Here is a 23,327-nt window from a genome sequence, read left to right on the forward strand (position 1 = left end):
GATTTTTATTTCTCTCTCACATAGAAAAATCTCCCCCAAGAAAAACATTAAACATATGATTTTCGCGACACATGTTCGGCTTCCGCGATCTCCGAAGAAATTGCAAATTCGAGTTGATCTGCTTGTTTTCTCACGAGACGTCGCAGTTTAAATAAATTCGTGCACCTAAATAGCCGGGATTATGCAAATATCGTGAGCTGCATTGCGAATCACTCAGGGTGTCTAGAAAATTTGGTGATTCATCAATTTTGTCTGCAAGGTAAAAAAGTGCTTTTGACTGTGAAAAAGTTCTCAAAAATCAGTGAAATTTTTAGTGAGTAGTTATTTTCCTTTCAGAGGTAATGAGCAAAAAAAAGTTTTTCTAAAGAATTTAAAATATTTTTAAAGAAAATCCTTTAGTAAAAAAAAATATTTCACTGCTTGGAGTAATTTCTGACAATAGATCGAGAGGAGAATGGTGAAAAAATTCGATTGGGACAATAGAATTTTCCTTTGTAAATAGAGAGCAACTATAAATATCCATGTGCGGGATCAATTCTGTTTTCTTGCTTTCGCATTTTTTCCTATTATCAATGAAAATCCGTCTCGAACGATTGTCTCAACAAGCGCACATGCTCTTCTCAGAAAAGATTACAGAAACATCAAGAAAAATAATTAAATTCTGAATCAATTAAATATTTATTGCTACATTTTTATGGGATCTCCATTTCCGGTGTAATTTTAATGGGATGATTGTCTTAAAGTCAGTTTTTGAAGTAAAATTTAGAAAATTCTTGAGTGTGATTTGCGCCCAATAAATTCACATTCACAGTGCAAGTAGTAAATTAAAAGTAAATGAATTAAAATAAATTCTACTCATCAAAACTATTTTTGGCGCATAATCAGTGAAATGTTTTCATCACGACCGCAGTCGCTTCACTGACGAAGATCTTGGCATAGCATCTGAAGCGAAACACCTGAAAAGGATCAATTTTAATGTCGTTAAAAAAATCATCCAATTCTTCCAGAACCTCGTTAGAACATCATTAAACACAGTTCCCATCAGATAGCTCAGCAATGGATAATTGGAACGTTTTAACTGTCCAATCAGCTTCCTCCCAAATCCAGACGCACGATATGAACTCGAGCTTCCGGAGGAGGCATATGATGGTAAGCGAAAAGGTCATCGTACCTTTGACCTATGTACTCTAAAAGGTGCCTATAGAATTAATTCACCTGACTCTCTCTATATTATATCCACTCAGGGACCCGCTCCGGTAAATAAAGAAAAAAAAAAGATATTTCGTTCAAAACTGTGAATAATCGCATCTAAATTATAATTATATTTTTATTGTTTATCAGGCAATGTTTTTCGGAACGATCGCAAAATTTGTTGTTCGTTATATTTTCTTATTATTATATTTCTCTTTTTTTCAATTTTTAACGCTCATGCCACACTCAACTGGCACAAGAAAGAGAACATTTTTTTTATATATAATCAACAAGGAGTAAAGTAATTTGCAATAAAGGATTACAAGATCCTTATTCATTCAATCATACAAAATTCTATACAACTTCTACTACAGAGATGTTGAACTATTTTTCTTATAAAAGAATTCAACGAGAAGCATGAAATATTCACATTAAAATACTATTGAATATTAATAACTCAATTTTAATGACAATTTGAGTTAAAAAAAAAGATAAATTGTTAGAGTAGAAACAGTAACTAATAACCGATCGGGCATCCCATAGTATCTAAAATATTAATCATTTCATACAAATCATAGAAATGATAAATTTTATATATTTCACTTCGCAAGATCACTTTACTCAAAATAGCTTTAAAGCTACAGAAGTTATTGTACACAATTAGATCAATTACATAAAACGCTGCAATTGGACCTAATTTATGAATTTCAATTAAACTATATTCAATTGCCAAAATGTGATCCACAAAGATGACAAGAACTTGATTACTTTGGTGGACCACCGCAGACACTCTTGTGCCAGTTTTCTTATGCATGGAGCGTTTTTCTCTCTGTTTCATTCTGATGTTCTTCTTGTTCATCCCACCCACTAACTCTCAAAAGAGATTTTTCTTTTGAGAAACTCTCTTTCATTTTCTCTCTATATAATGCGAATCACAATTAGTTATAACACAAACTCGCGGATTTCCCGCCACTTTTCTCTCCCATCGATCGCAGAGAAGAGAATATTTGGAGGAGAAGCGCGAAAAATTCTAAATATATCTGCTTGAGAGCTGATTTCCGAAATTTTTCGTCAACTTTTTTCTTCTACATATACTTCAATTTCCACTCCTTCAGAGGCTCTGTGGGAAATTTCTGTCGGTCAGGTCGTGAGAAAGATTTTCCGCGAATTTTTCTTCGTAAAGTGTCCACATTTGCAATGGATCTTTCAACAGACGTATGGGGACAAATTGCCCTGGAGGCCTCTCAGGTGTATCTAACTGATGGTACCAAGAGAAGTCCATTTGCTAACACGGTATATCAAATTCACTTTTCTTCGCCCTTTTTTTACGCATTTTTCTTTCTTTGCTCGAGTTCACGTTCTTTATGAAATTTCTATTATAAATGTATCACGAACTGATGGTGATGATTGCTTTACCTGCTGAAATATATCCAATGTGTATTCTCTGCAGACGATCGAGAAACTCCCGGATAAGGTGCTCCTCAATATTTTCTCTTATTTGAGCCATTTGGAGATCTGCCGTATGGCACGGGTTTGTCGTCGATGGCGTCAAGTTGCTTACGATACGCGCCTATGGAAGAATGTCTCACTTCGTCCGGAAGTCTCGGGGCTCCATGTGGGATCACTCGAATCTCTTTTGGGATTGATTTCGGTGAGATTTGGACCATCTCTGCGGTATATTGAATTACCCATTGAGTTGATCACGCACACAGTTCTGCACGAATTAGCCGCCAAGTGTCCTAATCTCACACACATGCTGCTCGATTTCTCAACTGGTGAGTCCTTTTAGAAACCAATTTGCAGTCCCGAAGAGTTTTATGCTACTGACTAAAATATTTTCTCAAAAAAAAAAATTCTCACAGCTATGCAGCTTCACGATTTCAGTGAGATGCAGGCATTTCCCACAAAACTTCGCTATATGTGTATCTGCCTCTCGGAAGTTATCTTCATGGAGGGTTTTATGCGAAAAATCTATAATTTTATAAACGGCCTTGAGGTCCTCCATCTCCTGGGCACGTATGAGAAGTGCGAGGAAGAGGAAGAAGAAATTTATGAGGTGATCAATGTTCACAAATTAAAATCTGCCACACCAAATCTACGTGTGATCAACCTGTATGGAATAAACTTTGTCGATGACTCACATATTGATGCATTCAGCTCCAATTGCATCCAACTTGAATGCCTTGCTGTGAATTACTGCAACAAAGTCACGGGATCTACGCTGAAGACACTCATTCAGCGATCTAAACGACTCACGTGCCTCCTCATGAATGGCACAAGCCTTCGATCTGAATACCTCCTGCAGGTGGAATGGGACAAATGTGCCCTCCTGGAGCTCGATATCACAGCAACGGATATCAGTAGTGAAGCTCTCATTGATCTACTCGTGCGAATTCCTTCATTGCGCTTCCTTAGTGCTGGACAAATCAACGGCTTCAATGATACCGTACTCAAGGCATGGATGGAAGGTGGCAACACTAAATCCCTCATAGCTCTCAATCTCGAAGCATCGGACAACTTATCCGACGAAGCCCTCCTCAAGTTCCTATCGCGCCACGGTGGACAGCTACATGCTCTCGTACTCTCCGGGATGACACACATCACTGATCAACTCTGGATGAGTGTCTTGCCCATCCTAACCAATGCTCGGATCCTCGTAATGGGTACCACTGAACGCCTCTCCGTGAACATTCACGTTGATCAACTTATGGATGCTATTGCTTCTTACTGTTCAAAGTTGGAGCGATTAGAATTAAGGCAAGTATACTTCCTTTTTTTATTATATTACGAAGAATTTAACCTTATCACCAATACATAAATTCCCTAGCTCCGGAAGATATTTTCCTTTTAAAAGGAAAAAAATCTCACTAATTTATCAATATTCCGATCACTTATTGTCCAAACTAAACCCTCAGGTCTGTGCAAAAGCTCGTATTTTTGCATATTTAGCAAACGAACCGAAAACTCATTGGAAATTCAAATGATGCTCTCGATATGTTGCAAAATGAGTTCAAAGGGTATTTTGCATTTTTCTCACACTCATCAGTATGCACTTTTTCACCTAAATACTTTCCATTTAGGATAGCTGTGATGCATGTTTACGGAAGAAAAGAAAAAGGCAATCATTGTGCGGCTTTTTTCATTTCCTTATTTTGCAGGTGGGATCCGGAAAATTTGAGATTCTCAGACAAGAGTCAGAAAGCCATTGATTTGCTGCGTGTAAAGTGCCTAAAATTGCGATGTATGGTCCTCAGGTGATGCCTCTTTACGCATGCTATATAAAGTTATTTAAAGAAAATTGACTAACAAAAGAAATGTTTATGGGATTTTTTCTTGGGGTTTAACAGCGATGGTCGCTACTATGAAACGGTTAAGGCGAACTTTGAGCGTGCTGATCGTACGACGGTGGTGAGGACAACCACATGCTGCCAAGTTTCAGCTTATCACCTCCTCAGTAACTACAATGATTTGGTATTCAATTGACGATAAGGCGTTAAAATTTCATTGTTAATTTTCACAGTGGAAAATGTTTTTCTTGTTGCTTGAAAATAGAAAATGAATTTCAAATTTGTTTTCCTTTTTTTTTTTTGACTTGCTCCTGGACATCAATTTAATTTATTTCTCATCTCTTTGCTCATCAAAGTGGTTTTTCTTTCTTCACTTACTTACATAATAATGTCTTCAATATAAATATACACCTAGTAAAAATATATATATTTTGTATATACACCACACGACTGCATAACGATTCGCTTTTGCAAGTAATTTTTTCTTTAATTTTATTTTTCAGTTACTGTTAAGCCTTTTTTTTTCTTTCACATTTATTGACTTATGACTTTTGCATTAAACTTTTATTAATATAAATTTTCCTCATTCTATCGATGTTGGATTTATACATTTTCCTCTTCTTCTTTAATCGATATAACACATTCAAAACTAAAACTTAATTAATTCTATCTATTTATTGATCATTAAGTGTGACAATTTCTTGTTGATATTTCATTGAATTCAAAATTTATACTTTTCCAAATAGCTGTGAAATTGTTTTTACCTTCAACCAATCTTTTTTTGCCAATAATTTCATTTTAATAAGTCTGCAATGATGTTCTCAGAAAAAATTAAATATACAAAGAGATCGATACCTTCAAAAAAAAAATTTGAACCATTTGCCTAAAACATGTCTCTTCTAAATAAAAAAAAAAGAATTTTCTTTAAATCTCCTATTGCACTCATTGATTTTATTTGATTTATAACTCTTCAAAAAAAAAAAGTTCACACCTAATGACCAAAATAATATATTCTCTTCATTCAATTGTCCTCTGTCTCAACAAAATGTAAAAATTCTAATTCTTCCAACACTTTCACTGAAACAATTGTCTTAAAGAAGAGAATATATAAAAAAAAAAATAAAGTAAGTCGCTCTGCATGTGTTTCCTATCCCATCTTAAACCTTAAGGATTTTGTGAATAAATATTACTAAATTCTCATGACAAATTGTAAATTGTTTTACACTCTTAATTTTATTTTTCTTTTTCTCCTAATATTTTTCCCCGTTTTTACCCATTTTTTTGTCCTACTGTTGTCTTCATTAATATATTTTCTGGTTACCTAACTCTACAGATGATTTACCGATGAGTTTAAGGTACGCTCAATTGTTGCTTCAGCAGACGTATTTGGTCTCTGAGAGCGGAAAATCAGAAGAAAATTAACGTTAAAATTGAATTAAATAAAATTTTTGATCTATGTACTTACATCCGCTGTACTCGTCGATGCACTTTGATCAGCAATTGGTGCTGGTCTCTCTTCAGCCGGTTGCTCTTCTGGGCACTTTTCACTTTGCTTGGGATCTGGATTCATAATGATTTCATGGCAAAGAGGACACCTATCCTGCACATACAGCCACTTCCGGAGGCACACACCGTGAAAATAGTGCTTACATCGCGTTATCTTGGCTGAAGTCATCTCCTGCGAAAAGAAATTAAAACATTTTATTTTTTTTTTTTCAATTTGTGTATTTTATGTAAAAAAAAAAGTTAAATTGTCGAATGAAAACATACCTGATAGCAAATGGCACAGACATCTTCAAAGGCGAGCAATTGCTCAGTTGTGGCTTCCGGAAGAGAGGAGATTTTGTGGACAGCCGTTCGTCTCTTCATGAAAACAGCCCAACCTGCTCTTGCCTCGCACCAAATATTGAAATACGCATGAATGCACATCATGAGAGCTCTTATTGCACCACCTGTACAAATGAAAACAAGTAACACGTGTAAATGTGTGGAAAAAAATCTCAAAGTTGTTTATAATGAAACTCACCAGACTCAAAGAGAAGAATCCAGGCACCGTTGAAGAAGAGAAAGATCCCAAAGCAAAACTCAACGGAATTCCCAAAGGCTCGTATGTAGTAGACATAATCATCGAGTTTCTCCCAGAAAGTCTGGCGTCTGGCGTCCAGCAAGAAAAGTGTGTATGTGGCTAGACTCACGAGTACCTACAAGGACGGTCAAGGTGGAAATGGAGCGTGAAAAAAGCACATGTGGCACAGGAATTCACGCAATGGCTCACCTTAACAATCACTTCCACAGAGAATGCGGTCACAGCCAAGAGCCACGTGGAGGGTGTATGTCGCGACCAGAGAATTGTGAGAAGAAAAACGGGCGCTACGAGGAGGAACATACAAACAGCAAGAGCCCTCACGTGTCTCTTCCGCGAGGGATTCCGTGCAGCACTGAGAGACATAAGAAGAGGCGCCACAATGTTGTGCAGGAAATGAAGGAGAGCCGTGACGAGAAGGCACAAATTTCTGCACAAACGAATGAATCTTTTATCCGGTGAGAGGGATGTAAGTCCAGTTTGGAGGGCGAGAATGTAGAACAGAATGGCCGACACCGTCCCAATGGATTTGTCCTCATCGTAGTCCTCCGACAGAAGGAAAAGCTGAAATAGCTTGCCGACATAGTGACAAATCAGGGAGACAATGCTTGTCATCCCAAGGACGGCTGTCACAGTTTCGCATCCACTAACAAGCAAACTCTGTACCGTTGCCATAAACGCCAGAGGGGCTTCAGTGGACATCACCAGCGTCACGAGTTCCTCACAGAGTCGAATGATCCAGAAGGCCCGCAGAACGCAGGGCACATTGAGGCGCTGCCATTCATTCTCTACGAGTGCCGACAGCCCAAAACTCGTTGCGAAATTCTTAGCGTGCTGATAGCCATTGAAGATCGTCTTAATCACATCAAATGACGAACTCCACAGGGCAATTTTCGAGAGGACAAGAGGAAGGATAGCAGCAAATGCTGGGGAATGTTTTATGAGTGCCGTCGGCATGAATGGCAATGACGCCAAGATGAGTGGCATGAGGAAACTGAAGGGGAGGACCTTCTGAATGAGATCATACCTAAACGCCCCAAAATAAACATAAAATAAATGAGAAATCTTCTTTTTTTTCATCCTGTTTTTGGTAATTGTCTTACCTTGGTCCCGAATGGATGTACGCAAAGACAGCTCCCATCATATATTGCGCCATTGTATGAGGAATGATGGCAAATGCTAGGCCTCCGGGATCCAAGAGGATATTCTCTAGGAGATTCGGATTTTCACGGATGAGGTTGATGGCAGATACATTGCTCCAGTATGAGAGAAAAATTAATCCAACTGAGAGGATGTATTTGTAAACGATCACCAAGTGGCGTGTCCACAGCATAAAAATGCATGCTGCCACTATGCAACCTACAACATAAGAAAAAGATTCCATGTCAATAAAATGCTAATTTTTACACAAATGCGCCAAAGAAATCATCGCAAAACAAGAAGACCATGACAACATCAATGCAAAATTTCAAATTAATCTGCATTAAAATGTGTATTTAATTCTATGAATTTTGCAAAATTAAGCAACAGTGTAAATAAACCTATTTTATCAATATTTTTTTCTTGGTAGTGTACACATATTTTTATTTTATTTTTTCATATTATATTCAAGGCCATGATAAATGATCCGCTACTCAATAATTCACTTGAAATGTTCCCCAATAAATTTCACAAAACAAATTAAATTAAACAATTAAATTTATACTTTAATAAATAACTGTGTGGACAAGGACTCGAAATATATTGACAAATGGAATGATTCAAAAGTTTTTTTTTAAATTAAAACTTAATTTCCTATGATACTTTAGCCATTTTAGCCTTTATTTTACTACACACGCAAAATAAATTCCAGTTTTTAGGAGGAACAGTGGGTCTTTACTATTAAAAAAAATTTATAACGAGAAAAAATGACTCATAAAATTCATGTTGTCAAATTATTTGTCCAAGTGTAGTTCGTGTAGCTATTCTAATGCTCTATATCATAAAATAATAAATAATCCTGCGGTCACGTTGACATAAAAAGAAATTAATTTCCCACTCGGATTCTCATAAGGAAATGTATCAAGAAAATCATTTATTACTCATGTCGATACATTACTATTTTCAAATCATTTGGTGGATGAAAAAATAAATTATAAATTTTACGGAGTGAAGAAGCATAAAATGTTAATCGTACTGAAGACATTTTAATAAAATAAAAAATTGTACACACTTTCAATTTCTTCACAGACAAGAATGGCATACATTTTGCTATCTTTGAGACACAACTATGCGGATTAAAAAAATGAAAATCACTCCCGTGTGTTTTTGCTGATTAGACGATTTTTGTACGTAAATAAATGCGTTTTTTGATTTCTAGTCTGGCCTTCAATTTAGGATGATTTTTCCATAAAACAAATTCTGCAAGAATATTTTTCTTCCTCAATTCTATAAACCATTTCTTCCTGATTTTGCATAAATAATAGGTATTGACTTACAATTTATATGTAGGTACCTAACATACTTTCTATGTAGGAGATCAGCAAGAGTTTATCCTTCTTGCATCATCTAGCTATCATAGCAACAGTAGAAGGACAATCAATGCGTGTGGTATTCCTATTCCCAGGTACTCTTCAAAAAAAAGTTCTTGATTGAAAAATAGTCAAGAACTGTGGGAAGGAGGGGGAGGCGTCTGGTTGAAATATTCTCTTTGAAAATTTAATAAGCAGGTGATTGATTCACCCACCAATATGTACAATAGTAACAATTTAATCGACCGGAAATGAATAGCTGAGAAATACTGATTGGGTGTCCTTGTAGCCTCAAGTTGACCATGAAATTTTTGCACAATCTTCACCTAAATCTCTATCTGTCTGGAGATGTTCCCCCGCGTACAAGACTATCTTTCCACCTGTCCTAGCATCCGGGAATCTACCATCTTCACGCATTTTACACGTCACTCGGAAAGGTGTCTCCTCATCCGTGTTTTTGGGGACAGAAGAAGTGGGTTTTCTGGAGATCTTTTTTTTGCGAGAGTGGGGCCAAATGGGGTTATGTTGACACAAATAATTTCTCATGAATGAAATTTACCTAGCAAGCACATGAAGAATTTAATGGTGGTGATGGAGATAACTTTGTAGAATTCAATTTCCTCATCAACCAGGCTCTGCATGTCCTCCGTTCGATTTTCCGCAGTAAAATTATCAACATTTTCCACTATTGTTGACATGGAACTACTACTACTCGCCAGTCCCAGTTGTATTTTCAATATCTCGTCAATCACAAACAACGGGGGTACCCTCATCAGTACATCGATGAGACCCAGCAATTTCGTTCTCACCGACATTTTGAGGCACAGATATTCACTATTTTACCATTAAACTCACTCAAATTGAATAAAATTTCATCCTGCGAACGTCTTTGCCTTCCCGACATACATATCTACTGCCCCACAAAAAGTGTCTATAGATAATCCAATGGTTTGTCAATGGATTCGTCCTATGTGACCCATGGACATTTCTTGTTCGCGATTGCAACCATGTCATCACACACTGAAGTTTTTATACAATTTTCTTCATTTTTTGAATCAAAAGAAAAACGGTCAAAAACGCTCAAAATTACTTCATAATTTTTTTTTTTATTATTCTTATCTCCCAAAAATATAATTGTAATTACAATGAATAAGAAAATGGAAAACAAAATATCTCAGAATCAGATTAATTTGCTACGTGATCTGCAATATGATCAGAAAACTCAAAGACATCGTAGAACTCCTTCAGGCACTGATAGCACTTGATGGTCCTGTTTGGGGTGGCACTGATCCCGGAAAATGCAACGCTCCTCCTCTTACTTCCCTGTGACCCGGGTGAGTGCTTGAGTAGAGTCATGAGATCACTGTTTGACGATGCCGAAGAGTTGGATGCAACATCGGAGCCTTTGCTAGCAATCCAACGCTTTGTCCGCGGTGTGAGGGCGTTATTCTTAGCTTCTTCCTCGAGCAATCGTCTCTTCTCACCCACGGGAATTTTCGAGCAGTACCTGTTAATGTGATTCTCCAGTCCATGCTTGATGTCGAAGCGACGATCGCAGTACTTGCAGAGAAAGCCACCTTTGGCGGTATCTTTGTGTGTTTTCATGTGCGTTTCGAGGATCAAATTCGTGCGGAACTTCTTTTTGCACACTTTGCATTCAAACGTATTGACTGAGACAGGTTTGATATCCTTAGGATGCAAGAATTTGGGTGATTTGTTAACAACAGGCGCTGTCTTTGTAGTTAGAATCCCCTTTGGGGATATCTTTCCGCTTTTGGGAGGTTTTGCAAGACTTGGAACGAGAGTTTGTCTTGCCTTTGGTGATCTCTTTCCACTCTCTGAAGGCTTTTCACGAATAGGCACATTTGGAAGAAGAGTTTGTCTCCCCTTGGGAGATCTCTTGCTACTTCCCGAAGGATTTCCAATGTTCGGCATAAGAGTTTGTCTCTTTTTCTGCATAGGCGGATCAGCAGCTTTAGCAGGAGCAAGAAGCTTCGGTTTAGCTGGTGGAGCAGATACTTTAGCCACTAGTCCAATAGTTTGACGCTTCTGATTCCCCGGAAGATTTTTAGGCAATAGAGAGCTCCTCTTGGGTACATTGAACTGCGTTGTCTTTGCTGGTTTAGCCGGTGACCTCACATCAGTCTTTAGGATCGATCTTCTGATTAGTGATTGTTTTCCCGTGACCTTTTGTTCCTTGTTACTCGTAGAAACGGCAATCTTTGAACGCCTTCTCTGTTTCTTCATATTGTTGCCTTTGACATTCTCCTTGTCTTCGTCCAATTTGTCGTGGATTTTCTCGCCAGCCTCATCAACTTCCGAACCTTCATGGCTATTTGTTGCGACTTCTGTAGGAGTCTTCTCGGCATCAATATTATCAACTCCATCGAGGCTAGCATGATCTAGATTGTCGTTCTTGGTATCCGCGTTCTGAATATCTTCCTTCATTGGATTTTCTTCAGTCACTTCCTTGGAAATTTCAGTTTCTGCAGTTTTATCCTCCAAATAAGAAGATGAAACCTCTTCGGGGATTTCTTCATCAATTACAATTTTAATCAAGTCCTCTTTCAAACGTATAATGCTGTATTCTTCAACTTCAGTTATTCCTTCTGCTTCCTGGGAAGAAGCTTCGTCGGTGTTTGCCTCAAATACCTTGTCTGTCTTGACATAAATCTCAGAGTATTGCTTGAGAGACACATTGACCTGTGTTGAGACATTTTTGAGGGAATCATCATTGTTCATTGTCGACTCATCTTCATTCTTCTCTTCAAGAGTTTTATCCTCCTCTGGCTTTGGTGTCATCTCAGTCTCACCAGGAGGCGATGGTTTATGAAGTTCATTCGTCATTAATGGAATTCTATTGGGAGTGGAAGACATCAAGGATGCAGCATTCTTCTGGAGGAATTTATCGCAAATCGCCAACGGGTCCGTGAGTGAAAAATCCGGGATTTCAACAGATATTTGCGGCTCTGATGCATTTTCAATCTCCATCGTCTTTTCAAGGTCTCCCAAGTCTCCGGAAGAATTCATGGAGAAGTAAAGGGTTGACTCATCCGGAGATGTAGTGTTATTCCTGCCCCGAAAATTTCAGTTTTTCATTAGAAGGCTATGAAAAAAAAATTGTAAAGCAAAACTTACATTGAATTATTAGCTGCTCCGTTTCTTTCTGCATTTTCGCAATTTACATCCATTCTTGAGTGATTTTACCCGCAACTATTTCTATTTCAATTCAATATTTTGTGAAAAATTATGAGAGAAAAAGCTTTTTTTCGCACGCAAACTAAAAGACGCCAAGAACGGTTTTTTCACAAATAGATCTGATGATGATCATGAAGTTGGTAGCGAGCGAAAATTTGGTTATTCAGCCTACTTCAAACTATTATTCGTTTGAATGTTCAGCTGTTTTTTTTTTTTACAAAAAGTGAAGAAATAATGGAAAATCGCGATTACATGTGGAAAATTGAAGAAAAATCACGATAAACAGTGGTAATTGTGAATTTATTTCCGTAACATTCCATCAAATCAACTGACAGACAAAAAGTATTTTCGTTCTCAATCCGCAAGAGGGCGAGTAAGCAAAAAACCGAAATAATTTCCACAAGAGGGACAATTTGATAGAAAACATAGCCTCCAAAATTGAGAATAAATTTTTTGGCTTGATAATTTGGAAAAAAAATCACTTCTTTTGGATTTTTGGGCCATTGTTGCAGTGTAAAAGATTCATTTGATCCTCTGTGGATTATTGCAGTTTGTTTTAAGAATGGTGTGTTGTGGAAAAAAGGGACAAAAATAGAAAAAGAGCGCGTTTATTGCGTCTTGTAGGAAAGTTTTGCTTGAGGTGAAAATTGAATGGGCGAATTTTCATTTGGGCGCACAGTAGCAACGTAGTGGGTGTGATAATGAATTTTCGACCACCATGGAAGCACCAGGAGGAGCAGAATAGTAACTGGGTGCGCCAGGGTGGTTTTAGGAACAATAAATTCCAGCGGAGGCAGGGAATTGGGTCAAATGATTCACGAGATCATGACAGGAGGAACAGTCCCTGGGTGATGGGGGGCCGTCCCAATAACTTACCTAAGCCACCTGAGGGCAATCGAATCCCCTCACTGTTGGATTTGCCACCAGCAGGGGGAATTTGGGAACAACCACCACCGGTCTTCGATGGGAATCCACACAAGCAGAATAGGTTAGTTCAGTAGCAGTCAGAGGTGATGGCTGTGTATTATTTAATGCTGAATCTCATCTTTTTTAGGCCATTCAACACACAAGAGGCTCCGATTGCACCACTACCCGTGCCTCCACCAGCTCTAGCAGCTCCAGCTCTGGCTCCGCCTCCGCCAATGCCTCTCTCGCTTCTACTCCAGAGCGAAATTTGGGACATAAATAACGGGAAAACTCGTGGGGACACCAGACCAAACCCTTCTCCGGTTTCTGTTGCTAAACCTACAGTTAATGTAGGTTTTGTATTAACATTTTTGCACTAATTTCTATACTTGCACAACTGCTAGATATTAATCTTTTTTTTTCCTTTTTTTTTTACAGATTCAGCCAGTGGAGACAAATGTACGCCAAGACACAGAATCTCGTAAATCAGAAGAAGTAGAGAAGAAACCTCAAACAGATGATCTTCTGGATTCTCTCAATAAATACAATGAAGAGTTCCAACTATCAAAATACACCAATCCTCCGCGTCCTGAAGAAGGATGCGCAGAGAATGTAGGATCGCAGATTCCAACTATTATTGCTGGAACGCCAATTCCAACTGCAAATGTGACACCGCAGATTACAACACCGAATGCAATACCACAGACTCCAACTCCAAGTGTATCAACACCGAATTCAACTCCACGTGAGACCAGCAATACCGATAGTGTCACCCAGAAGCTCTTAAATCGCTTAACCCTCATGGATAAGCACAACATTAAGCAGGTGATAAATGATCCGGAACCAAAATATGAGTCTGCACTGAAGAAGCGTGCCAATCAACTTATCAGAGCCAATGTGAGGCAAAAGTTGCGGCATTTTAGCATTGAGGAGCCCGCAGAGGCAGATGGTGAGCAGCGTGGCATTGAGCCAGATGTATTTGTGGACTCGGACAAGGTGCCAGAGGTGGTGTTCAATGAAATTAAAAATGTTCTGGGACTTGAGGCACCTGGGGAGTCACTGGAGAACTCAATTGAGCCAGATGGTATGTTTATTGAGTTTGACAATGCCATTGAGGCGACTATTCCACTGGAAACATTCAGTGGTGCCCCAAATCAGGATACCATTCAAACAGAGGATTACAACATGGATGAGCAAACGATCAAGGAGAACGTTACACTGAGTCGCGTTAATAGGGAGTCTACAGAAATGCTTGGAGATGCAAATACCTTGGATAGTGTGATGAATGAAGCAGTGGACACGAATGCCCTGAGTCCGATGATGGCACAGAATGAGGATGATAACAATATTCGGGTTTTTGCGGACAATGGAATTGCAATTCTCTCCACAAATGATGATTTTATAGAGGATGGAAGGAAGTCCCAAATAAGCGTCAATTCTGTGCCTTCCAATAACACTAATGAGTCGCTTTCAAAGGATATGCCCAACTACAGAATTCCTAAGCGAAGGGGACCCTCTGATAGATTCCCTCCTGCTCGACATGATGATAGATATTCTTCTGCTGGTAGAAGACCCTATGATGCTGACCGATCACGCAGGCACGATGTCTACCCCAGAGATTCTCGGGACTCTCGTGACAATAGTCGTGACAGACGAAGCCGCGAGAGAGATAGAGGTAGAAGGACTCCCGATAGAAATCTCAGAAGATCAGCGGAAAGAGACCGAAGGCCGCCTGAAGCAGAAAAGAGATTCTCAGAGGCCGAGAGGAGACAAGAGGACGATGACAGAAGCACCCCGGAGTGGGATAGGGAAACATCAGAGATGGATAGAAAACCACCTGAGTTGGATAGAAGATCATCCGAGTTGGATAGGAGGCCGCCGGATTTAGATAGAAGATCATCCGAATTGGATAGGAGACCATCCGATTTGGATAGAAGATCATCCGAGTTGGATAGGAGGCCGCCGGATTTAGATAGAAGATCATCCGAATTGGATAGGAGACCATCCGATTTGGATAGAAGATCATCAGAGTTGGATAGAAGATCATCGGAGTTGGACAGAAGATCAGCAGACTTTGATAGAAGACCGTCAGAACGGGATAGAAGGCCATTGGAAGTCGACAGAAGACAACCGGAGGGAGATAGACGACCACATGATATGAATAGAAGGCCTCCAAGAGGAAGACAGCCATTTGCAAGAAATACTCCGGATGACATGCGTAAGAGACCCAATGCGGATCAGGATGATTCTGTATCGTCGAAAAAGAAAAAGTTCGACAGGAGAGATAGAGGAGATGGCCCTGGGCAGCGTATTTGGTTGTCTCCGGGAGAGAAAAAGTGCCTCCCCCAATCGGTAAGCAATCCCTATAAACATTTAGATTTCTAAAGATGCTATATAATAATTATTTTTCCCAGGAACCAAATGATACACTTTTTGGGCCAAAGTACAAAAGCAAATCTGTTCAGACGATGTATCAGCCGTCATCGCCCACAAAGAGCCTTGCTGAGCGGGAGCTGAAGATATTCCATGAAATGAAGCAGATTGACACGCAATTGATGGAGATGCAGCGTAAAAAGATTGAAATTGATCAGCATATTCAGAAATTGCAAACTGAACTCATGAGTATTGAGATGCAATCGATGAAGTTGCAAAATACGCGATTTGATCTGCTCAATAAGATCCTCACGATTCCTGTGGCACATGAGGATTCTCTCATTGAGTCAGACTTTGAAGTATCTCCGGTGAAAAATCGTGATAGAAATGTGAGCACATCAAATGACCAAGAACCGGCTAAGAAACCTCAAGCGGAACATCCTACACCCAATCCGGAGGCACTTAAATCATTCAAAATCCCAAAATTGGCTAATTCTTCACCATACGGATCACACCATACTCAAGCGGAAGCTGCTGCAATAAAGAAGAAAAAGAAGCCAACGCCAAAACCACCGCGAAAACCTTCGGTGAGTGTGGCCAATGTGGTTGAGAATCAAGTTAAGGAGACTTCAAAGATTGAGCCTGCAAAGGTTGAGCCCGCCAAAGCAGAGCCTCCAAAGAGTGAGATCCCAAAAACCCATCCACTTGCACCGAAAAGGGAAAAAGAAAAGGACAAAGAGAAGGAAAAGGAAAAAGAGAAGGAGAAGGAAAAGGATAAGGAGAAAGAAAAGGATAAGGAGAAAGAAAGGGAGAGAGATCATAATAAGGATAAAGAGAAGGAAAAGCATCATAGAGATCGCGACAAGGAACGGGAAAAGAATTCATCAAAAGATAAGAAACACAGCAAAGGGATAAAAGTCAAAACTGAGTCAGCAATGAAGAAAAAATCTCCAGCACCGACAGTTGCAAAAATTCACGAAGAACCTCCTAAAGTTGCAACGCCTGAACCTACTCCGCCTACGGATTGGAGTAAAATCCTCAAAGATTGTTCTGTGGGTGTTGAGAGGTACACAAAGGACAAGATTGACGAAATTATAAATCGTTATGCTAAAATAACACCCAAGGAGAAGGATGGTGGTGGTACCAAAGAAGAGGAAGAAAAGCCTCCTAAAATTTCCCCCACAGAAGCCCCAATAATTGCAGAGAGCACGAAATGTGATGAAAGGAAGACTCAAAAGGAATTGCTTGAGCCAGAGAAACCTCTTCCCGATCCCAAGGAGGAAATTTTGCCAACAGAATGGGCAAATTCCATGAAAAGCTCTACAAAATTCCCAGTGAATCGCATGAAAGTCACTGAGGGATGTGTGTTTGCCTCAGTTGCGGATGATGTGTGTCTGTATCGCTTCTCATGGGCTTCAGGAGATGGTTTTCGAAGCATTCAACTGCATTCGAAGCCCATTACTTCCTTTGTATGTCACAGAAATGGGCATATCTACACCATTTCAGCTGATGGATATGTGCGCAAGGTGAACTGCCAGGAATTTAGTGGGTCAGTGAGTGAATTTGATTGTGGAGGGCCATTGGAGATCATTGTGAAGGCACCCTGGGGACAGCTGTATGTTGTTAAGGAAAACAACAAAATCATTGCCTTTGATGCTAAGGTAAGAAGAAAATCTTAAAATGTTACAGAATTTGTCCTCATTTTGTTATATTAAAAAATTCAGGATCTGGCTGAGAATAAGGAGTTGAATTGCGAAACTGGAAATAAAATTCTCGGAATAGTAGCAAGTGAAGTCGATAGTCAGAAAGTTATCTCCGTAGCAAGTCAGGGGAATGAATTCTCAATCAGGAATGCCGATTCTGGGGAATTAATAAAAAGATTCCATCTTCAATGGAACATTGACTTTTTCACGGGACACAGTCACATGCTGCACTGCGGAATTGATGGGAAGGATCTAATTCACTACAAAATCATGGTAAGAATTTGTAGGAATTAAATGTTTTTTTTTAGGATATTTTATGATTTTTCTAAATTAAATATTTCAGACTGGAGAAGAGATTGCACGGTGCAATATTGGGCAGAAAATAACTCACGTGAAGCATCTCACAGATATGATTTTCATTCTTTCCGCAAATGGAACAATTTACGTTTGGAATTGTGTGGAAAATCAATTTATTGGCATAGTCAAGGGACCAGAAGGGGGCGACATCAAGGGTTTCGATGTGGAGAACAAAAAGGTTTGTATTTTTTATGGAATTAGATAGAGTTCTTCATTCTTATCTCCCATTTCTTTTCTAGATTTTCATCATCACTTCACAAAATGTATTCTGGTCGTGTGAACTTCCCGGGAGATTGATCACTGAATCAACGTGTAAATTAAATCCTGAATCAACAGATGATAGTTCTAAAAACAAATCAGAGTAGAAATAATAGAGCAAGACAAATTATTATTATTATTGAAGTCATTGAAATGCGTGTATGCCCACAAGAGATATAAGATTTATTAATTGACAAACATAATGTGTTTTTATCTTTCAGAAACACAGAGAGTATGAGAGAGCATTTTAAATTATGTATTTCCGAGAAATGAAATGAGAAAAATTTACTAAATTTGGAATAAAAAGCAAAATTTAGTTTTAAAAGAATTTTTCAACCGTTATTTGTGGAAATATTTGAATGTGGAACTTTGACGCTCTAGTGGGAGTTTATGGAAATAGTTCAGTCTGGAAAACATCGATTTCTGATAAATTTTCTTGTCCACTTTTTCCTTCATTTTTCCAGGAATTAGCACACGAAATCGCTTCAAAATGAGCCTTGTTCGAGTAAGTAAAGCACTTAATATCTTTTTCCACAGAAATATCCGTTGAATTTACATGAAAAATGGTCAAAAGAGGGATTATTTTTCTTACTAAAATACATAACCTCACTATTACATAAGACCTTTTCTACTTTTCCCATTTTCTTTGCTTTTTTCCGGGAAAATTGAATAGAATGTGGGGCGATTGGCCCAGCAAGGTGCTCGCCAGGTATCTACAACCTCCGTGTGCAATGCCGCAAAGGGTGACATCCATCCCGGATACTTCAGGCTAAAGGAGGTCCAGGCCAAATTCCAGGTAAGTCAATTTATTACTTTCCCCGGAAAACTGTTAAAAGATGTTTTTCTTCTTTTGTAAATTGTACATTAGAAACCTGATGGACTTCCGGTTCATCTGAAGATGGGCGCTAGAGATCAGATTATGTACAGAGTTACGATGGGCTCGTGCCTGATTGGTCTTGGGTTTGTCTTCAAGCTCTTCTACGACCTCAGCTATCCCCCAAAACCAGAATAATTTCTTAAACACAAAAAAACCAATGCCAATCCTCCGTAGTCGTCTCGTTAGCTAAAAAAAAATATTTATGTTCAACATCTTTCCAACATACAACACGGGTCAGGTCAACAGAACATTTCCACATAAGCATTTCGGTTCGATTTTCAGGATCTATAATTTAAAAAAGAATAAAGAAACAAACTTATATTTCAATAATGGAGAGGCATTTAAATAAAGCGTAATGTATTCGTGAAATAATAAGTATATTTCGCAGCTCTATTCCTCATCCTCCTGATCACCGTACTCATCAATTATCTTCTTAAGGCACTCCTTTGTTGAAAGTTTGTCCAAATCACAAAATTCAGACAAGTCCAGCTTGCTGATTCCATCGACCATTTGTTTCATTTCATCAGTCTTGATGATTTTCCGGATATTTGCGATCTTGTTGCCTTTTATCACGCGTGGGACCCGATTCAGAGGCGGAATATGCTCTTCGGCCGATCGAGAGTTTTTCACATGAGATTCCATTCCCAATGTTTCGCTTTGTACCTTTTCTGAATTCTTTGGTTTCTCCTCATTCTCATCGTCAGCAATAATTTCTTGACTTTTTTCTTCCTGTGATTTTTCATCATTCACCTTCACAATGGTCTCAATTGGTGTAACTTCTTCGACTCTTGCTTGAATTTCAATTTCTTCTTCCGAAATTTGACTCTCCTGTAGGAATTCTTCATGTGGATCTTCCTGAGGTTCTACGTTCCTCTCTGGTACTTTAACACCTTTTTTCCGCTCAAGAAGAAATATACATGGTCTCGTTTTAATTCTCACCGGTAAGAAGGATTTATATTGCAATCCAATAGTGTCGAAGCACTCAATAAATTCCAAAATAGCATAAGAAGACGTATATGATTCTAGATCTTGTTTGTGCTTTGACTCAATCAGAAGATGGGTAAAACGCATTTGGGCTAGATCACGTGGTGTAAGTTCACTCTTGCTATATGTCCAATTAGCATTGAGTTCGGTAAATCGCGACACTCCACTCTGGGCTGCAAGATTTCCAATGTGAACACTCACATGAGTTTCGTTAGCAGCTAAACGATGTAACCGTGACATTGCAACACCTCCCGGGTAGTTTGTTCCGGAAACAATTAGGAGGAACATTGTAAAAGCAACATTAGCTAGAATGTGAAGGGCTGCAAAAGAAGCTGCCAGAGAGTGAAGAAGTGATTTTCCTCGATTAATCCATAAACGGCTACAGGCACACGCAGCAGCGATATTGAGAAGAGGGAAGACGTGGATGATGAATCGAAGTTCCTTGTGTGGCAGTAGTGAGAACAGAGCGACGAAAACGAAGCAGGGTATCACAATGGGGCGTATACGAGCCTCATAGCGAATACCCAGTGGTACAAAGAGGAGTGAAAGACCCATGGCACGGGGTAGTGCAGAGTAGAGGTACCACAGAAATGGGGATGTTCCCCATTCTGAACTCTTATTTAGCACTGTGTTGAACCAGAAGACTTCTCCTTCGGGCCAAACTAATCGACGCCAAAAAATTGAATCAATTCCAACGGTGAGAGTTAGGAGGGTAACTCCTGCGATGATTGTCGTTTTGATGACCCTGCATTAAATAATATTCTTTAGGTCAGATACTAATCTAAATAGCTTATTAAAAAAAACATTTTCAAAAACTTACTCTTGGAGCGAAACTTTTTTGTAAGTAATGTCATAGATGAGATATAGGCCCAGGAGGATGGCCAATTCAGTACGGAATATAATTATGGCAGCTCCTGATGTCCAAATAAATGCTTTATGCGTTTTCTTGAGCCAATAATTAACAGCTAAAAGTACTGCAAAAAGCAAAGCACATATCTAAGAAACATTATAGAATAAAAAATACTCCAAAGGATCTCAATACCTAACGGAAGCGCCAAGATATTGGGAAGAGGGCGACTCAGGTAAAAGATAAAATGAAATTGAGATATCGTAATGAGAGTGAGCCAAATGTAGACCGAAAGACCGAGCATTTGTGAGATGGTTTTCCGAAGTTCACTCCAGGAATAGACAATCAATCCAGCCAGTGTTATTCGAACTGGAAAAAAAGATATGAATTTTAAGATTTCCTATAAGGATAAGATAATAGATCTTTCCATTACCTACATACTGTGCCCAAAATTTACCCACTTCGAGGCTCTCAAAGAGGAGGACAAGAGGAGACACCATCGCTGATATCGCTATGGGACCAAGAAATGTCCGGGGAACTACTCCCGGATAATCGTGGTGATCGTACTGTGAATGATAGCGGCTGTGAGGTTAAAAAAAAAGATTGCACCGGTATCAATTGATTGTGTCGTCACCTGAGAGAGATTGAATCCGTGATAGAGAAGATCATGCATTGCCTGAATATTGAAACTCTCCTCCACTTTCGTGAAGGGAGTGTAGAGAAGGTGGACCATTGCCACGAAGAAAACCAACAAACTCATCTTTCGCGATACTTCCGGGGAAAACACACAACCGTAGAAAGCACGCTTGACGATAATTACATAATGTCGCGGAGGGAAGATAGAAAAAGTCGAAACGTAAAAGAATATATAGCAAAATTATTTATAAAGTAAATGCAACAAGAATTTAATTTTTTCACACACGCAATAAATTTAAAAATAGAGGTGTCACCAGGACGGACGTTACAAGTTTTCAAAAGTTTTTTGAACATCAGTCATTCGTTAAATTCGGGGGTTTATCATTTTAGTAAAAATGTAAGTTTTGTGAGAAAAAGTTTTAATTTTTTTTCAATTGAAAAACTAATTTTTAGAGCTCCAAAAGCCCCCGGGGTGCTTCAGTGAAAATTTGGGGGCGCAACTCGCCGGATTTTTTTGCAGAATTTGCACAACATTTTTTGGCGAGAATTTTGGTGAGGGAGACGGATAGCGGTAAAATGCATCCGTCTCATTTTCTCCTTAACCAACAGTGCCTTAAATTGCCAGTGGCTGCTTTTGGAACTACAATTTGGGTGCCAAATTCAATAATCGCAAAGAATGCATGGGATTTTTGGGGGTGTGGGCTCAGGGGGGAGGGAAATGAGTATCGTGGGTGGCAATCGCCTGGTAACATAACCTTTGACAGAATTTCATTGCAATCGGCCCAGCCGTTTCGGATGTGTCCATTTACAAAAAAAAACAATTTTATCGTTTTACGTAATTTTTAATTTCATTCATGCTGAGAAAACGATTAATAGGAGTTATTTTGTTGATAAAAGAAATTACTTTTGGCATCGTTCTACTAAATGTTTACTTTGGCCGGAATATTTTCACACTCAAAAGATAAATACATATAAGAGGATTTTTGATCTGCAGTGATGCTCAAAGTATGAAATTAAATTGGGCAGATTATGCTTTCATTTATAAAATATATCTCTGGGCTTCATGTTGTCATTTACTCATAATCTTTTGTTTGCTAATTCCTAAAATATAAATCTTTAAGTAGATTTTTTTAACAAGAAAGTAAATCAAAATGCTAATGGCATGGGAAAGATCTTATGGAATTTTTCTTGATCAAACAGCAATTTCTTTTTCCACTCTATTTGAAGCAGGATTTGAAGCGATTTGCAATATATTAGCTATATTAATTCCTTTTTGCTAAATTATTACCTTTTTTTCAATTAACGCTCAGATTGTTGTCGCCACGGTGGAAATTCGTTCCGGATTTTCGCATGTGCAACATTGAAAAAGCAGCGTTTTAGTTGGATTGAAACAATACCTAATTACCACGGAGGTTTTAACTTTATATATTTTGTACCTCTTGGCAAAACTTGAGTGAACTGAAATAATTAATAAGAAAAAGTTTATAGCCACATAGCGGAGGAAATAGATTTTTCAGGCTTTTTTATGTTACACTAACAAAACTTCTTTCTTTTAGCGCACTTTCCAACGCATATTTTTCGCCCTGTTTCAATTAAGGAATTTTGCACAAGACTTTAAAACTCGAGAGAAATTAAATGTATGTATGTAGTATGCTGAAATTTTGCAATTATTGTCACATATGGACAAATGAGTGCAATTTCTCTAAATCTCGAAAAGGATGAGATCATTAAAAGATCATAAACAGAAGATGAATTTATGCATAATGTTTGTGTTGAGAGCATAAATTCATGTTAATTTTTACATTTATTGACTCGTAACTTTAAATTCTTCATGTCCTTCGACATTCCGAGAAAATCAAGTGGTGCAATATTTCTCTAATATTGTATTGCAGAAGATATTTAAAAAAGCTGAGTGTCTATTAGAGAATTTCGAGAGATGTCGCATTTTTAAAGAACTATTTATTGTGAGAGCAATTAGCTCAATTCTATTTCCGAAATCTTTTCTCTTATTCAAAAATGGATTGAATATCATCAGGTATTAAGTTTTCATCCCACTCTGTATCAAATTAAATTTAACTAAAATTCCGTTAGATAAAAATAATATGCTTCTATATATG

At 38.4% G+C, this 23,327-nt stretch overlaps 6 protein-coding genes and 1 long non-coding RNA gene across 14 annotated transcripts; 3 read left to right on the forward strand and 4 right to left on the reverse strand.

Moving 5' to 3' along the window:
* The first annotated feature begins 29 nt into the window (after nt 1-29).
* On the forward strand, nt 30-4,758 carry LOC129797254 (F-box/LRR-repeat protein 2). Of its 7 annotated transcripts, none has more exons than XM_055839634.1 (7): nt 30-338; nt 1,008-1,149; nt 1,245-1,256; nt 2,642-2,966; nt 3,054-3,948; nt 4,350-4,445; nt 4,539-4,758. In XM_055839634.1, the coding sequence occupies exons 2-7, from the start codon at nt 1,057-1,059 to the stop codon at nt 4,672-4,674; spliced, it is 1,557 nt and encodes a 518-aa protein (XP_055695609.1). In that variant the 5' UTR covers nt 30-338; nt 1,008-1,056; the 3' UTR covers nt 4,675-4,758. The 7 variants fall into 7 exon arrangements, with proteins under 7 accessions (XP_055695609.1, XP_055695607.1, XP_055695608.1 ...); XM_055839632.1 differs by lacking the exon at nt 1,245-1,256 and having other exon boundaries at nt 30-259; nt 315-338; nt 1,008-1,161; XM_055839638.1 differs by lacking the exon at nt 1,245-1,256 and having other exon boundaries at nt 32-259; nt 315-338.
* On the reverse strand, nt 660-4,096 carry LOC129797258 (uncharacterized). Its single transcript, XR_008751321.1, has 2 exons — nt 2,608-4,096; nt 660-956 (listed from the first exon to the last, which is right to left on the reverse strand). It is a non-coding gene; the product is annotated as an uncharacterized LOC129797258 (long non-coding RNA).
* LOC129797251 (protein TRC8 homolog) lies at nt 4,759-10,054 on the reverse strand. Its single transcript, XM_055839627.1, has 7 exons — nt 9,631-10,054; nt 7,665-7,920; nt 6,754-7,588; nt 6,505-6,679; nt 6,249-6,430; nt 5,944-6,156; nt 4,759-5,871 (listed from the first exon to the last, which is right to left on the reverse strand). Exons 1-7 carry the CDS (start codon nt 9,884-9,886, stop codon nt 5,806-5,808), a joined length of 1,983 nt encoding a protein of 660 aa, XP_055695602.1. The 5' UTR covers nt 9,887-10,054; the 3' UTR covers nt 4,759-5,805.
* Nucleotides 10,055-10,157: 103 nt separating this feature from the next.
* On the reverse strand, nt 10,158-13,261 carry LOC129797252 (uncharacterized). Of its 2 annotated transcripts, XM_055839629.1 has the most exons (3): nt 13,146-13,261; nt 12,210-12,290; nt 10,158-12,144 (listed from the first exon to the last, which is right to left on the reverse strand). In XM_055839629.1, the coding sequence occupies exons 2-3, from the start codon at nt 12,260-12,262 to the stop codon at nt 10,257-10,259; spliced, it is 1,941 nt and encodes a 646-aa protein (XP_055695604.1). In that variant the 5' UTR covers nt 12,263-12,290; nt 13,146-13,261; the 3' UTR covers nt 10,158-10,256. The 2 variants fall into 2 exon arrangements, with proteins under 2 accessions (XP_055695604.1, XP_055695603.1); XM_055839628.1 differs by lacking the exon at nt 13,146-13,261 and having other exon boundaries at nt 12,210-12,465.
* Nucleotides 12,493-18,191, forward strand: LOC129797250 (uncharacterized). Its single transcript, XM_055839626.1, has 7 exons — nt 12,493-13,257; nt 13,324-13,525; nt 13,614-15,527; nt 15,590-17,209; nt 17,273-17,524; nt 17,595-17,786; nt 17,848-18,191. Exons 1-7 carry the CDS (start codon nt 12,971-12,973, stop codon nt 17,971-17,973), a joined length of 4,593 nt encoding a protein of 1,530 aa, XP_055695601.1. The 5' UTR covers nt 12,493-12,970; the 3' UTR covers nt 17,974-18,191.
* Nucleotides 18,192-18,245: 54 nt separating this feature from the next.
* LOC129797255 (cytochrome c oxidase subunit 7A, mitochondrial) lies at nt 18,246-19,118 on the forward strand. The gene is made up of 3 exons (XM_055839639.1): nt 18,246-18,371; nt 18,540-18,662; nt 18,735-19,118. The coding sequence occupies exons 1-3, from the start codon at nt 18,357-18,359 to the stop codon at nt 18,876-18,878; spliced, it is 282 nt and encodes a 93-aa protein (XP_055695614.1). The 5' UTR covers nt 18,246-18,356; the 3' UTR covers nt 18,879-19,118.
* Nucleotides 19,047-21,539, reverse strand: LOC129797253 (probable Dol-P-Man:Man(7)GlcNAc(2)-PP-Dol alpha-1,6-mannosyltransferase). Its single transcript, XM_055839630.1, has 5 exons — nt 21,209-21,539; nt 21,008-21,140; nt 20,770-20,943; nt 20,548-20,701; nt 19,047-20,472 (listed from the first exon to the last, which is right to left on the reverse strand). The coding sequence occupies exons 1-5, from the start codon at nt 21,332-21,334 to the stop codon at nt 19,134-19,136; spliced, it is 1,926 nt and encodes a 641-aa protein (XP_055695605.1). The 5' UTR covers nt 21,335-21,539; the 3' UTR covers nt 19,047-19,133.
* Between the last annotated feature and the right edge of the window lie 1,788 nt (nt 21,540-23,327).

This window comes from Lutzomyia longipalpis, chromosome 1 (assembly GCF_024334085.1).
Source record: "Lutzomyia longipalpis isolate SR_M1_2022 chromosome 1, ASM2433408v1".
Taxonomy (NCBI): Eukaryota; Metazoa; Arthropoda; class Insecta; order Diptera; family Psychodidae; genus Lutzomyia; species Lutzomyia longipalpis.

Coding starts and splice junctions, on each gene's coding strand:
- LOC129797254 (XM_055839634.1), top strand. CDS start 1,057: ATGGATAATTGGAACGTTTTAACTGTCCAATCAGCTTCCTCCCAAATC. Junction 2,967..3,053: donor GCTGCTCGATTTCTCAACTG/GTGAGTCCTTTT, acceptor AAATTCTCACAG/CTATGCAGCTTCACGATTTC. Junction 4,446..4,538: donor TTGCGATGTATGGTCCTCAG/GTGATGCCTCTT, acceptor GGGGTTTAACAG/CGATGGTCGCTACTATGAAA.
- LOC129797251 (XM_055839627.1), bottom strand. CDS start 9,886: ATGTCGGTGAGAACGAAATTGCTGGGTCTCATCGATGTACTGATGAGG. Junction 6,431..6,504: donor GATTCTTCTCTTTGAGTCTG/GTGAGTTTCATT, acceptor TCATTTGTACAG/GTGGTGCAATAAGAGCTCTC. Junction 6,157..6,248: donor TCTGTGCCATTTGCTATCAG/GTATGTTTTCAT, acceptor TTCTTTTCGCAG/GAGATGACTTCAGCCAAGAT.
- LOC129797252 (XM_055839629.1), bottom strand. CDS start 12,262: ATGGATGTAAATTGCGAAAATGCAGAAAGAAACGGAGCAGCTAATAAT. Junction 12,145..12,209: donor GGAGCAGCTAATAATTCAAT/GTAAGTTTTGCT, acceptor TTTTCGGGGCAG/GAATAACACTACATCTCCGG.
- LOC129797250 (XM_055839626.1), top strand. CDS start 12,971: ATGAATTTTCGACCACCATGGAAGCACCAGGAGGAGCAGAATAGTAAC. Junction 15,528..15,589: donor AAAAGTGCCTCCCCCAATCG/GTAAGCAATCCC, acceptor TATTTTTCCCAG/GAACCAAATGATACACTTTT. Junction 17,787..17,847: donor TCGATGTGGAGAACAAAAAG/GTTTGTATTTTT, acceptor TTTCTTTTCTAG/ATTTTCATCATCACTTCACA.
- LOC129797255 (XM_055839639.1), top strand. Junction 18,663..18,734: donor AGGTCCAGGCCAAATTCCAG/GTAAGTCAATTT, acceptor ATTGTACATTAG/AAACCTGATGGACTTCCGGT.
- LOC129797253 (XM_055839630.1), bottom strand. CDS start 21,334: ATGAGTTTGTTGGTTTTCTTCGTGGCAATGGTCCACCTTCTCTACACT. Junction 20,944..21,007: donor ATTTTGGGCACAGTATGTAG/GTAATGGAAAGA, acceptor CTTTTTTTCCAG/TTCGAATAACACTGGCTGGA. Junction 20,702..20,769: donor TATCTTGGCGCTTCCGTTAG/GTATTGAGATCC, acceptor TGCTTTTTGCAG/TACTTTTAGCTGTTAATTAT.